Source organism: Megascapheus bottae, chromosome 28 (assembly GCF_031878675.1).
Source record: "Megascapheus bottae isolate mThoBot1 chromosome 28, mThoBot2.hap1, whole genome shotgun sequence".
In the NCBI taxonomy this organism is placed as follows: Eukaryota; Metazoa; Chordata; class Mammalia; order Rodentia; family Geomyidae; genus Megascapheus; species Megascapheus bottae.
In genome coordinates this window covers 15250988-15266445 of record NC_143536.1, presented here as the reverse complement: position 1 = coordinate 15266445, position 15458 = coordinate 15250988, and the positions used below count along the sequence as shown (strand labels likewise).

Here is a 15458-nt window from a genome sequence, read left to right as displayed (position 1 = left end):
GCCACTCGGGTTAGCTAGCAGGCAGGCCACCAGGCTGTGGACCTTCCTACTATCTTATCCTGTTAGGCCTGCTCCCTTGAGGTAGGTGTTGCCAGTTGGAGCTGATGCTCCAGCTCCACGAATGTAGTTGAAGACTGTGGCTATTGATCAGAGGGGCTAATATTCACTTTGTCCAGAGTTTAGCTTTGGTCTTAGAGCACATGTACGGAGTAGGGGAATCTGAACCACTGTTTTGAGTGAAACAGCCACTAATAGTCTATAACCTGAGATTTGAGTGAAGAGAAGGGATTGTTCTTAGCTGTCACCTCCAGATATAACTCCATAGAAAAGCCTAGCCTCCCTGGTGGTCACATAGCCACCTCTTCTGAGGGGAGCGATAGGGGCCAGCATCCCAGAGAGATCTGCTTTGCAGATCTGAGAGTTGCTTTGTGCAGAGAAGTCTGGCTTTGGCTCCATAGCTACGAAACTACACCTCTTCAAGGCTTGACTAGAGGGAAGTCTGAACCTGGTGCAAGCACGCCCACTGGGAACAGTTTTCAGTAATGAAGGAAACTAAGGTGGTTGTTTTCTCCTTTCATAACTCTGTCATCCTTCATTTTTAACCACAATACATGACTGGCAAGCTCAGATTGAGTCTCACCAGTTCAACAAAGGCTACTGATTCCTAGGGCTAAGAGAGCAGAAGCTACTAGAGGATTGTGCATCTCCTCCTGAGTCGGGATCCCATGTTTGATTCCAGCTTTACCCAAACTATCATCAGCACTAGTTCAGGGCTGCTTAGAAGTAGTTGGCAATCTCTCTCTTTTTTCTCTCCTCTCTGCCTCTCCCATCTTCCTTTCTACCGATTTCACACCCTCTTTCTCTTTCTCTCACTCTATGCCACGATCCACTACCCTACAAGTGAAGAAATGTCCCATATCCATCACAACACAGCAAGAGGCCCATGGAAACCCACTGTGCTGAGGCTATGGGGTCCTGACCCACTGTTCTTTGCAGTCCTGGGACAGAAATCCCTGGTATCACAGTGTAGGCAAGCACTTTACCACTAGGCCAAACTCCCAGCCCTGGTATCACAGTCTAGTCAACTGATAAAATTGGAAGTATCATATAGACCAAAGCAGTCCAAAAAAATCCCTTTGATTTTTTTTTTTTTTTTTGCAAGTCCTGGGCTTGAGATCAGGGCTTGAGCAATCCTTGGACTTTCTCAAGGCTAGAGCTCTACCACTTGAGCCTCAGCATCATTTTTGGCTTTTTTCTATGTATGTGGTACCGAGGAATCAAACCCGGGTCTTTGTGTATGCTAGGCAAGCACTCTACCACTAGGCCAAACTCCCAGTCCCTCCCTTTGATCTTCTAGAAGACCGTGTAGCCACTCAGCTGACTAGAGGGCCAGAAAGAAATTTAGCAGGATCAACTATGTTTGTTGGTCTTTCTTACTTTCCTGGGCTGAGTGACCTGTGGGCTCAGGCAGCAACTAGAAGACATCCTGTACTTTAGGCTCATGGTTAAAAGAGAAAAAAGGGGGCCAGGAGATTAGCAAGGACGCTGAAATGAGTCACAGTGAAGCTCAAGAGAGAGCAAGATGGCCCAGTGGTAGACTACTTGCCTAACAAACACAAAACTTTAAATCCCAGTGCAAAAAAAAATATTTCTGATAATGATTAAATTTTAAAAAGTGACAGCAAGACAAAAGCAGCAGTAGCCTGTCCAATTTAGCACTTACTATCTCCCTCCTGCTTTCTCCTGGACTTCCATTCTTCTATTTGGCTAGCCAGAAGGCCCCATTTTGCTGACAACTGCCCTTCCCCACAAGGCTAGAAAGTAATCCTGTTACCCTTTCTGTATCTTCTGTGGTCTGGATTCTTTGAATTTATCTGGATGCTATTCTACCAAAAAAGTGTACCCCTCTCATATAAAAAGCGGATAGTGAAACTCTAAGTGAGCCAACATGCCCTTCAAAACACATCCCTGGACCAGTCCTCTTAACTCGTAACTCCCACATTACAGGGTCACCTTCAGACAAAGGTGCTGAATCACCCTTTCTTACCTCCAACACCGGGACTCAGCTCGGAATCCTTGGACGTTGTTGTCCCCTCCAATCAAGTACACGAAGTTGTTGAGTACTGCAATGCCCTGGTTGGACATGCGGGGGGCCAAGGAGGCTGTGAAGTGCTTCCACTCTCCCACCTTGGGGTTCAGGTACTTGGCTTGGTCACTGAGGACAGTAGATGGTGTGGAGTGAATGCCCCCAAAACCTACAACACACTGGAAATCTGAGCGTAGCTCTGTCTGTGGGCCCTGCAGGCTAGGCTGCAGGCTCTCATTCCGGTGGTACATGAGGGCACTGGCCACTGTGTCCCTCAGTGGGCTGGGGCCCAGCTTCTCATGCAGCCGCTGCAAGACCTCAAATTCCATCAGGGGAAACCGCACAGTCTCAAGGAGCTTGGGGGGCTCATGCAGGGAGATCTGGTCAGCCTGCACCTGCTCCAGGGTGTAATGATAGAGCAGAGCCCCCTCATATACCTCGGTCTCACAGGACACCTCCAGACGATTGCTGCTAAGGAGGGAATAGACCTTCTCCAGGGGGAGCTGGCGGTATTTGTCAGTCCGTGAGAAGGCTACAAAGTTTTTGAGGATATACGTGTCCAGCTGATCCGTCAGGCGGCTCAAGTCGAAGAGCTCTGCTAGCCGGTAAACATCAAGGATATTCTCCTCATCTACCCAGGACATGAGAAAATCACAGCAGAAATGGATAATTTCTGGAATCTGCAAAAGAGGATACTCATTCAAATCTGGGCTGGAGAATAGTGTCTGGCGATGAGAGAAAGGATGACAACAAAAATATAGCTTATTGTTATACAACTTACACAGCTGGGTGGCCCGCATGTTGGCAAGTAAGGGGGAAGCTCTTCTCAACCAACTCCAGCCAGCCCTCACACACTACAGATGACTGGGGCTTAAACCTTGTAAACTGACTAGGTTTAACCTTAACTTAGAAATGGGACAGTTAGCTGGCCCAGTAGCTCATGCCTATAATCCTAGCTACTCAGGAGGCTGAGATCTGAGGATCATGGTTCAAAGTCAGCCCGGGCACTACAAAGTCACAAAGCCATGAGACTCTTATCTCCAATTAATCCCTAGAAAAATGGAAATAGGGCTATGGCTTAAAGGTAGGGTGGTAGCCTTGAGCTGAAGAGCTCAGGGATAGCACCCAGGCCCAGAGTTCAAGCCTTATGACGCCCCTCCCCCCCCACACACAAAAGAAATGTGACATGTTCTTAACCTAAGTCTGCTTCCTTTTTTGTCCCCCCCACTTTTTTCTTTTCTTCTCTTCTCAGTTTCCTTATCTATGGAACAGAAATGGAGTAAAAGGACTATTGAGAAGGACTGCATAGGAAATAAATACCTGACACAGAGGAAACCCTTGATACATGTTAACTGCCCTTTAGATCAAAAGTACTAGCTCTCCAGGGAAGCAGGAAACAACAGGAACCACTGCCAACAGATATCCCTGGTTTTGAAGGGGCCTGGGAATACACCTTGAAACCTTAGGACTTTCTAGAAGAGCCTGCCTCTTCAGAAGTAGAACCAAAAATAAATTTAGCTTTTTCTCCTGCCAGATCTCTGTAGCTGGAGCCACAAGCCCAAGGCCTCACCAGGCCAGCCTCCATGCCATTCACCACTCACATGTTCAGAGCTGCAAGCAAGGTGCTATTTAACCAATAAAATTTGGGTATAGCATAAGGTACATGTCAACCCAGCTCCAAAGGAAGCAGAAACAGAAAGATCCCATTCTAGGCCAGCCCTGAAATAAATATTAGATCATATTTGAAGATCAATAAATGCAAAAGAGGGGCTGAAAGTGTGGTTCAAGTAGTACAGTATCTGCCTAGCAAGCAGGAGGCCCTGAGTTCAGATTTTAGTACCACCCAAAGAAAACTTTTTTTAAATAAAGCATTGTCTCTGTGTAGAGATGTCTTTTTTGTCAATATTCCCTAAACAGAGGGAAATTATTTGCATAACATTTATTTTGGATGAGCTATTATAGTAATTCAGAGATGACTTAAAGACTATGTATAGGTTATATGAAAATTTTATAGGAAAGACTTTAGCATCCTCAGAGTTTGGCATTTACAGAAAGCCCTAGAACTACTCTCCTAACATCCCAAGGGGCACTGTGCTGATTTATCCAGCATCATCAACAAAAGTAACCACTGGGAGGTTTAAAATCCCTCATTTGTCATAATTAGTATTAGCCTTGGACTCTCCTAGCAGAAGTTTACAATAAGTCATACATAAGATACATGGGCCATATAGGAAGAAGCTAAATGAAAGGACCTCCAGGATATAGAAACAAGAGCCATATAATGTGTGATTGCTGTTCTTAAATCTGTTTTATTCTTAACTCAAAAGCTATTTCACATCTATAATCCTAGATACTCAGAAAGCCAGCTGTTTCCCCCTGAGAGGACGGACCTCTGTAGCACTGGGGCAGATGGCCTGATACTCTCACACACAATACCCAAACCAACAAAGAGAGCCTGGAGGTCTCTAAACTGATACTGAGGAAATGGAGTGTCGGAAGGGTGACTTGTGTATGTGTGTCATGTATATGAGTGATACATGGAGAAAGAGGAGGAGGCACAGCAACTGTGAGGCAAAAATGGAGAAATGGGAACGAAGATAAAGAAGAAAAGGAAATAGAGAACAGAGATATCAACAAACAAGACTATAGAGTATGAGTTGTCCAAACTTAGATATAGAGAACTGTAGAAAGGCTCAAGGAACCTGAGGTACTGAGTCTAGGGCATTGATAGAATGGTTACAGAACAGGAGACAGAAGAAAGGGTGGCAGGCCTGGAAGAGGAGATGGAGTGCAAACCTCAACTGCACTGGGAGAGATATCCTGCTGTAGCTATGGAGAGATATCCTGCTATAGCTATGGAGAGGCTATCCTGGGATGCCTGAGAACTGGATGAGGGCACCAAAGTGACGATGATAGGGAGGTGGGAACAGAAAAGATCATTTCTGAGCCAAGAACATTGGGAAAGCCTTCTGGTATAAAACCTGCCCTGACTCAATGCCATCCACCCCCTCAAGCAAGTATAATAATGCCAGTTGAGTTCAGACTAACTCAATAAACACATTATTAGAACCTGGGAACAAAACACAGGGCTATGGCCCTGTGCTAAGTGAGGCCTCCAGATTTTTCCCAAACAGGTGTTCCTATGACTTGAGTCATAGGAAAAAAGGCAGAATGATGAACTCAGTAGAGCATTTCTTTTCACTTTCAAGAAAACGGAGAAGATGGGCTGGGAATGTGGCTTAGTGGTAGAGGGCTTGCTTAGTATGCATGAAGCCCTGGGTTTGATTCCTTAGTAGCTCAGAAAAGGTCAGAACTGGTGCTGTGGCTCAAGTGGTAGACTGTAGACTGTTAGCCTTGAGCAAAAGAAGCTCAAGGCCAGCTCCCATCAAGACCCAGAAATGGCAACATAAAAATAAAAAAAAAGGGGGGTCAGGAGTTTGGCCTAGTGGTAGAGTGCCTGCCTAGCATGCACAAAGACCTGGGTTTGATTCCTCAGTACCACATACATAGAAAAAAGCTGGAAGTGGTGCTGAGGCTCAAGTGGTAGAGCTCTAGCCTTGAGAAAGTCCAAGGACACTGTTCAGGCCCTGAGCTCAAGCTCAGGACAGGCAAAAAAAGAATAAAAACCAAACAAAACAAACAAAAACAAAAACAAACAAACAAAAAACAGAACAAGGAGAATGGCCAAACAGGGTGAGTAGAAAGGGTCTGCATCCCATGCAGGCCTTAGAGAAGGTCAGCACTTCTAGACACCACAGCACACAGCTATCTCACAAAGATGCCCCAGAGCCAGCCCATGTGCCTCCTCTCTCTGTGGATGTTTTTTCATTCTAGCAGGAAGATCAGGCCAGAAGGAAGCAACAAGAGTAAAGGGTAGAGGCAAAAGAGGAGGCTTGGCCACAGGTACTGGGAGCTATTCTGCTTTAGCTCCCAGGGCTCAACAGAAATGCATCCTCCCTACCTCACAGCCTCCTTCTGTTTTGTATCTTGGTCCTCTTGACCCACCTCATACCAAAACAACTGCCAGTGAACAGCACAGATCTGCAAAACCCCTCCAGAGAATGGGTCTGCCTTGCTTGACGAGGCAAGCCTCACCTGAAGCTGGCAGGCAGCAACCAGAGTTTCCTGCACGTTGCTCAGGTTGAGCTCTAACTCAGAGGTGTATATGAAGTGCAGGATTTGGCACATGGCATTGTAGGAGACACCGTGGATCAGGACCTCTTCCTGCTCCATCTCCTTCAATCCCCCAGCAAACATCCCTCTGCAAAGCAAGAAGACAAGGCAATGGGATTACATGGGTCAAAGAACATTCTGAGAGGACTAAGTTCAGGTAGCAGGGTTGGCTGGGGGGTGGGGCTGGCTGGAAGTATGCCTAGTGGAACACTGATTACTCTGTGTTCTAAGTAAATGAGCCTGTGGAAAAAGTTGACCAACCCTGGGCAACCATCCTAGAAATTGCCTGTCTCCCTTTCCAGGGGCCCCATGTGTGCCTAGCTTGCTTATTGCTTCATGCACAGGAACAGCTCCCAGGTCAGCAGCCAGAAACTCCAAAGTGTGTTAGGAAGAATATGTTCATTAATGGAAAACAAATAACAAATCTCACCCTGGCAACCATCATTTATTTAAGGAGCTCCTACTACCAGGCAGGAAAAGCCATCCCAGGTGAGGAGACAGGTGCACAGACCCCGTGGCAAAAGAACTTGGCACTTAAAGACACCCAAAAAAAGGAGGGCAGGAGCAGGAAGGGAGGCAGGGGTAGGCAGGTGAGGGCAGGTCCTACTGTCTCTAGGTCAGTGAAGTACATGCACTGAAATTCCAGCTGGACTCTGCTGCGGGGGAATTTTATACAGAGTAGCCAAAGCTGATGGTTTGTTGGCCTAGAACAGAAGGTAGGAGAGAAGGCAGGAGAAGGGGCAGGAAAAGCAGTTAGGTGGGAGTGATTCTACTGTTCTTGTGGGCAAACCTGGTCCTGGGAAGGACAGTGTGACTGGGAATGTGTAGCTGAGACAATCCTGAGTCAAAGAGAGAGCACCGTTAACAGTGATTCCAGAGGACAAGCGGTGCTTTGCTGGATGAAGCATCGGTACAGCCAAGGGAGGATTCAGGAGAAACTGGCATAGGCAGGGCTGCTGGGAGTTGTCATATGGCATAGCTAGTATAAGACATCGATAAAGTGCAGGCACTGACTAGGTATTTATGAGGTAAAGAGGGGCAGTGACCAGGACTGAAGATTTACTTCATTATTACTATATGGTGCTGGGGCTGGGAGTTTGGCCTAGTGGTAAGAGTGCTTGTCTAGCAGGCACAAAGACCCAGGTTCGATTCCTTGGTAACACATACATAGAAAAAAGCCGGAAATGGTGCTGAAGCTCAAGTGGTAGAGCTCTAGCTTTGAGAAAGTCTAAGGACAGTGCTCAGGCCCTGAGCCTAAGCCCAGGACTGGCAAAAAAAAAATTGATTGAAACTCTATGGTGCTGGGGTAGAACCCAGGGCCTCAATCTTGTATTCTACTACTACAATATACCTCCAACCCCAGGTAACACCAAAGATTAAAATGCCAGCAACTTGGAGATGGCAGAGTGCTATTTGTACATTTTACCTGTTTCTTGACGAGGTAGCATTACGTGTGACATGATTTAAAATTCATAAAAGGGGGCCAGGCATGTGGCCTAATGGTAGAGTGCTTGACTAGCATGCACGAAGCCCTGGGTTCAAGTCCTCAGTACCACATACACAGAAAAGGCCGGAAGTAGTACTGTGGCTCAATTGATAGAGAGCTAGCCTTGAGAAAGTCCAAGGACAGTGCTCAGGCCCTGAGTTCAAGCCCCCTGGCAAAAAAAAAAAAAAAGTTGGCACATTTACATAAAATGGTGCTGACTACATGCCCACCCCACTCTCATAATCCAGAAAGATGACTAGCTGTAAGTTTATCACTATGATGGGAAGAAATCTTACTAGAAATAGGATAGAAATCTCATTACCAACTTGGTGAAGTTAGTTCACATGTTCAATCCCAGGTATTTAGGAAGTAGAGATCTGAGGCTCACAATTCAAAGCCAACTTGGGAAGGAAAGTCTGTGAGACTCTTTTCTTTTGTTTTGGGGGTCATGGGGCTTGAACTCTGGGCCTGGGCGCTTTCCCTGAGCTCTTCAGTTCAAGGATACCACCCTATCCCTTGAGCCACAGTCCCACTTCCCATTTTCTAATGATTAATTGGAGATAAGAATCTCACAGTCTTTAGTGTCTGGGCTGACTTTGAACTGAGATTCCTTAAACCGAGATCCCCAGATCTCAGCCCCCTGAGTAGCTAGGATAACAGGTATGAGCCACTGTGCCTGGCAAGTCTGTGAGATTCTTATCTCTAATTAAAGACCAAAAAAAAGTCAGAAGCAGAACTGTGGTTCAAGTAGTTGAGCAGCAGCCTTGAGGGAAAACCAAAACCAAAAAATTAAAAAACAAAAACAAAAGACAAAAAAAAAACCAACAACAACAACTACAAGCCAGAAGCCAATGGCTCACACATGTAACCCTAGCTACTCAGGAGGCTGAGAACTTAGGATCACAGTTCAAAACCAGCCTAAGCACAAAAGTCTGTGAGTCTCTCTCTCTCTCTCTCTCTCTCTCTCTCTCTCTCTCTCTCTCTCTCTCTCTCTCTCTCTCTCTTTCTCTCTCTCTCTCTCTTTGCCAGACCTGGGCTCATAGCCTGAGCACTGTCCTTGAACTTTCTCAAGACTAGAGCTCTACCATTTGAGCCTCAGCACCACTTCTGGCTTTTTTTTCTATGTATATGGTACTGAGAAATTGAACCCGGGTCTTTGTGCATGTTAGGCAATCACTCTACCTCTAGGCCAAACTCCCAGCCCCAAAAGTCTGTGAGATTCTTATCTCCAATCAATCACCAGAAAACCAGAAGTGGTGCTGTGACTCAAGTGGTAGAGCACTAGCCTTGAGCTGAAGAGCTCAGGGACAGAGCCTAGGCCCCAGAGTTCAAGCCCCAGGACCAACCAAAAAAAAAAAAAAAAAACCAAAACAAGGCTAGTAGTGGGTCTGTGGTTTAAGTGGTAGAGCACTAGCCTTGAGCATAAAACCTCCAAGCTCTGAGTTTGAGCCCCAGGTCTACCGTATAAAAAAATCCAACCAACCAAAAAGACAAAAATACTACAGAACTGTGTATAGGCCCTCTGAGTTCAAGGGGGACGGGGATGGGGGTGGGGAGGCAGGAGGGACACATGCAACCATGGTACTCACTAGACACAATGTTGAAAATGTGCTATGCAACTTGTGACTGGGGATGGGAGAGAAAAAGTGAGAGTGAAGGAAGGGGTAACTGCAACAAGAAACGTAATGTGCTCATTATTTGCCTATGTAACAGTAATCATCATTTTTTTTTTTTTTGCCAGTCCTAGGGCTTGAACTTAGGGATCAGGCAATGCCCTTGGACACATTTTGCTCAAGGCTAGCACTCTGCCACTTGAGCCACAGTGCCATTTTCGGCTTTTTCTGTGTATGTGGTACTGAGGAATGGAACCCAGGGCTTCGTGCATACAAAGCAAGCACTCTATCACTAAGCTACGCTCCCAGCCCTTCATCGTCACCATTTTTTTCTTAAATGGAAAAAAAATTATATGAACAAAAAAAAAGAAAGAAAAGAAAGAGCTGGGGGCAGTGGCCTACACCTATAATCCTAGCTAGTCAGGAGGGAGGGAGGAAGGGAGGGAGGGAGGAAGGAAGGAAAAACGGAAGGAAGGAAGGAAGGAAAAAAGGAAGGAAGAAAAAAAAGAAAGAATTTCATCATGTATGGAAGAATTATTTCTATTTTCTTTACTGAACATGCTAAAATCTTTTCTAGTTTTTTTTTTTTTTTTTTTTGCAGTCCTGGGGCTTGAACTCAGGGCCCGGGCACTATCCTTGAGCTTTCTCAAAGCTAGCACTCTATCTATTTTTTGTGTGTATATGGTACTGAGGATCAAACCCAGGGTTTCATGCATGCTAGGCAAGCACTCTACCACTAAGCCATCTTTCCAGTCCCTCTCTGCTAGTTTTCTGTTAGACTCTTATTGGAAGATACTTGCCCTTTTCTTTTTTTTTTTTCCACTTTTTAAGTGAGTTGTGAGGCTTGAACTCTCGGCCTGGGCACTATCCCTGAGTTATTTTGGTAAAGGCTAGTACTCTACCACTTTGAGTCATAGCTGGTTTTGAACCGTGATCCAAAGTTCTCAGCCTCCTGAGTAGCTAGGATTACAGGCATGAGCCATTGTTTTTGAGTGGTTAATGGAAGGTAAGAGTCTCATGGGGACTTTACTGCCCCAGCTGGCTTTGAACCACAGTCCTTAGATCTCAGCCATTATAGGTGTGAGTCACTGACACTCCTCCTCCTCCTTCTTCTTTTTCTTCTTCTTCTGTCTTTCATCCAGTTTTTGATGTTATAACTTTCTGCCATGTGGAAATTTGGTCAGAGTTGTTTGTTTGGTGCCAGTCTTTGGGACTTGAACTCAGGGCCTGAGTGTTCTCCTTAGCTTTTGTGCTAATGCTCTACTACTTGAAGCACAGCTCTATTTTGGCTTTTTGGTGCTTAATTGGAGATAAAAAAAAGTCTCATGCACTTTTCTTACTCAGACTGGCTTTGAACTGTGATCCCCAAATCTCAGCCTTCTGAGTAGTTAGTATGATAGGCATAAGCCCAGATGTTGTTTTTGTTTTTGTTTTTTTGCCAGTCCTGGGCTTGAGCTCAAGGCTTGAGCACTGTCCTTGAACTTTCTCAAAGCTAGAGCTCTACTACTTGAGCCTCAGCACCACTTCCGGCTTTTTTCTATGTATGTGGTGCCGAGGAATCGAACCCGGGTCTTCATGCACGCTAGGTAAGCACTTTAACCGCTAGGCCAAACTCCCGGCCCATTTTTGTTTTTTGAAGACAGAGTCACAAAGGTAGCTAAGGTTGACCCTCAAACTCCAATATCCTTCCATTTTAGCTATTAGAGTGCTTGAATTATAGTAGGAACATATCACCCCCACTGGCTGTCTTTGATGTCAAATTTAGCATCTTATTTTGCTTATTTTACTGAGGTTTTGTTTTTTGTTTTGTCTGACGTGGGGTTTGAAGTCCCGGCCTGGGTGTCCTGAGTTTTTTACTCAAGGCTAGCCCTCTACCCATTTGAGCCACAGCTCCACTTCTGGTTTTCTGATAAAAGTGTCTTGGAGTTTCCTGCCTAGGCTGGATGCCAGGCTGATCCTCAGATCCTTGCCTCCTGAGTAGCTAGGATTATAGGTGTGAGTCATTGGCGCCTCTTTAATATTAAACAGTAAATTAGAAGACAACATTTGTTTTCTAATATGATCGGTTTTGGTTGGTTTTGGTTTTTTTTTTTTTTTTTTTTGGTCGGTTGTGGTACTTGAACTCTGGACCTGGGCCCTGTCCCTGAGCTCTTCAGCTACTTGAATCACAGCACCACTTCCAGTTTTGTGGTGGTTAATTGGAGATAAAAGTCGCATGGACTTTAGTGCCTAGGTGGCTTTAACTGCGATCCTCGGATCTCAGCCTCCTGAGTAGTTAGGATTACAGGCATGAGCCACCTCACCCAGCTGTATTCTAATATAATCTTAAAAGGAAGATCTTTATACAAAACTCAGTGCAAGGGCATCGCTGACTCAGAACTGTAATCTTAGCTTCTCAGGAAGCTGAGGGTTGCGGTTCAATGCCAGACTGCGCAGAAAAATGCAAGAAACTTATTTCTAATAAACTACTCAAAGCCAGAAGTGGTGCAATTAACCACTAGAAAATGGGAAGTGGTGTTGTGGCTGAAGGGGTAGGGTAGTAGCCTTGAACTGAAGAACTCAGGTACAGTGCCCAGGCCCAGAGTTCAAGCCGGAAGACCCACAAAACGAAATGAAACAAAACAACAACAACAAAAAACCTCTTGACTGGGGCCGGGAGTTTGGCCTAATGGTAGAGTGCTTGGCTAGAATGCATGAAGACCCAGGTTCAATTCCTTGGTATCATATACATAGAAAAAGCTGAAAGTGGTGCTGTAGCTCAAATGGTAGAGTTCTAACCTTGAGAAAGCCCGAGGACAGTGCTCAGGCCCTGAGTTCAAGCCCCAGGACTGGCAAAAAAATAAAATAAACAAGAAAAACGAAAAACTGTTGGTGAGTAGTAGGGCATGTGTTAAGCATAGGTGAAATTCCTGGCTTTGATCTCTAGCACTGTGAAAAGAAAAAAGGTGTGTGGGGGGGACGCTGAAAATGTGGCTTAGTGATAGAGTACTTATGAAGCCCTGCGTTCGATTCCTCATTACTACATAAACAGAAAAGGCCAGAGTGGTGCTGTGGTTCAAGAGGCAGAGTGCTAGCCTTGAGTAAAAGAAACTTAGAGACAGTACCAGGCCCCTGAGTTCAAGCCCCAGGACTGGCAAAAAAAAAAAAAAAAAAAAATAGAAGGAAAGATAGGTGCTAGTGATTCATGCTTATAATCTTAGCTATTTGGGAAGCTGAGAACAGGAGGACTGAAATTCCAAGGACCAAATGTTATTGAGATCCCTTCCCAACCTATAGCTAGGCACAATGGTACATGCCTATTATCCTAAGATACACAGCAGGCTGAAATTGGGAGGATGGTGGTTCAAGGCTAGCCCAAAGAGACAAATCTATAAGACTTCATCTCAATACAAAGAAATTGGGCATTTTATCACCCCAGCTATGACAAGAAGCCTCCTAAGGTTTAGGTGATCATGTTCCAGGTAGGTCATGTCCATGCTTAAACATCTCACAAACTACCAGGGTATAAAAGAGCTGGAGGCATGACTGGGTAATAGAGCCCCTTCCTAGCAAGTGTAAGACCCTGAGTCAAACCCTAATACTGCCTTCCAAACAAACACAAATAACTGTTGATCAACTAGGGATCAATTTTGTTAAAAGTGTGAAACGAGGGTCTTTATGCTCTTATAGTTGGCAACCTTGATGTTGCTCTCCCCTCTCCCATAATTTATGATTTTACCTTTATCATAGAGTTCCTGTTGTATTTGTGACTCTTTCTGAGCCTCCTGGTTTTTTCCTCTATATTTCTACCTCTTCGGAGAACAGAAAAAGAGCATGGCTAGGGAATTAGGGCAAAGACGACTCTCCAACTCTACTAGAGGCTTTATCACAATGGCTTTGAGCAGTTCATTCTGTAAGTCCTAGACATCTCATCACCATGGCCTAAAGCTGTTATGTAGGCAGGCCTCTGGGAATCAGGGCCCATTGTCCTGGAAAACTTGCATGTGAACAGCAGACTGGTTGTACCCCAGACATGCACTGGAATGGACACAAAGGACTATGATGCATGAAGGCCTTGCGTAGGCTGCCTGGAGCCTCTGAGTTTAAAGACTAATATGGCCCACAGGCTGTCCAGTGATCTGGAAAGTCATATATCTCTTTCCTAGAGATCCCACACACCTAGGATGCAACTTCCCTTAGTCCCCATCTGTGGGGCACGTCATATCAGGGAAACGGAAAGGAGGCTTAACTCGTGGCCCAGTGCTTATTTCCTGGTTTTGGGACCCAACCTGCCTGTCACCTGGTTGGAAGGCATGGCTATGATGTCTACCTTTGGGATTGGCCCCCAACACTTCCGCCCTCTCAGACAGCACCTGATTCCTCTTCTTTTTTTTTTTTTTTAATATTTTTTATTGTAATTAATAAAAGGGTTACATGATATTTGCCATATAGAAGGTGCATTAATTCACATACATTGATACCCTTTCACATGTCTTGGTACCCTTTACCCTCCCCCCCACCGCCCCCCCATTCCTCTTCTTTACCTGCCTCCCACCACCCTGCCCACCTTTGTGCTGATTGGCTCCTGCATCCTATATTAGCTAAATCTACTTCTTCAATAAATGAATTCCTGCCTTGATGGGTCTCCCTGCCGGGTCTGATTGTCGCCCTCGAGGGAGGGCTGGGTGCAGGCGGTCAGTCCGCCCTTTCCATTCTTGGTCAGTCGGCCCTTTCCATTCTTGGCCTTGTCTTAGTCGGGGCGTGTTCTCTCTATCCCTCCTGCGGGTCGGGAGGGTCGAAGGACTAAAAACTCCCACACCCATCTAGCAGGAGCTCTGCTTATCTTTTTCTTTAATACGCCTTTGCCATTTTACTTTTCCTCTATGTCCATGGACTCCTTCTTGGAGACCACAGAGATTAAGACCTCCCATCAAGGTGTTACAGGGGTTTTTTTTTGTTTGTTTGTTTTTGTGGGTTATGGGGCTTGCACTCCTGTCTGGATGCTGTCCCTGAGCTCTTCAGCTCAAGGCTACCACCCTACCCTGGAGCCAAGCCCCACTTCTCATTTTCTAGAAGTAAACTGGAGGTAAGTCTCAAGTACTTTTGTGTCTGGGCTAGCTTTGAACCTTGATCCTCAAATCTCAGCCTCCCGAGTAGCTAGGATTACAAGCATGAGTCACCTCACCAGGCTAAGGTGTTACAGTTTTTTTTTTGTTTTTTTTTTAGTATCATTTCCACTAGAATCAGTCCCATACCGCTTCATAGCTTCATAGTATCTCTAATACAGAGTAGGGATACTCATCATTTTTTTTTTCCCCCTTCCCAGTAGGTTATGGGGCTTGAACTCAGAGCCTGGGCACTGTCCCTGAGCTTTTCTTTTTTTGCTCAAGGCTAGCACTCTACCACAGCTCCACTTCTAGTTTTCTGGGGGTTAGAGATAAGAGTTTCATGGATTTTCTTACCTGGGCTGGTTTCAAACTGCAATCCTCAGTTCTCAGCTTCCTGAGTTGCTAGTATTGCAGGCATGAGCCACCAGAGCCTGGTGAAAGTAGTTTTAAAGGTGTAGATTTTGAAGAGTCTCATCTGATAAATTGAGGACAGGCTGCTATGAAGTGTGTATGGTGTTCTGTTCTTATGTTATCTGTAACATTTTACTGAAATTCAAAAGTTTACATTGTGTAATGGTGTTCTGAGACTCATTCATTCTGAATGAAGCACTGAAATATATTTATTTAACATGCTCATTTCTTTTTTTTTTTTTTGCCAGTCCTGGGCTTGAACTCAGGGTTTGAGCACTGTCCTTGGACTTTCTCAAGGCTAGAGCTCTACCACTTGAGCCTCAGCACCAGTTCCGGCTTTTTTCTATGTATGTGGTACCAAGGAATCGAACCTGGGTCTTCATGCATGCTAGGCAAGCACTTTAACCACTAGGCCAAACTCCCGGCCCTGAACATGCTCATTTCTTAATATTATACTGAAACTGACAAGTAATTGGGCCACAGCTCCACTTTTGTTTTTTTGCTAATTAATTGGAGATGAAGGCTTCTTGGACTTTCCTATCCCTCTGGCTTCAATCTGCCACCCTCAGATCCTAGCCTCTTGCATAGCTAGGATTATAGGC

At 45.3% G+C, this 15458-nt stretch overlaps 1 protein-coding gene across 3 annotated transcripts in view; it reads right to left on the bottom strand.

Moving 5' to 3' along the window:
- Positions 1-15458, bottom strand: part of Klhl22 (kelch like family member 22) — a 52834-nt gene that overhangs the window by 25402 nt on the left and 11974 nt on the right. For 2 of the 3 annotated variants that reach the window (XM_090320603.1, XM_090320604.1), the window contains exons 3-4: positions 6182-6347; positions 2048-2766 (exon numbers count right to left, since the gene is read on the bottom strand). In XM_090320603.1, coding sequence (XP_090176729.1) covers positions 2048-2766; positions 6182-6347 — 885 coding nt within the window. Of the gene's footprint in view, positions 1-2047; positions 2767-6181; positions 6348-14799; positions 14996-15458 lie in introns of those variants that run through there. The other variant, XM_090320605.1, reaches the window with a different exon arrangement.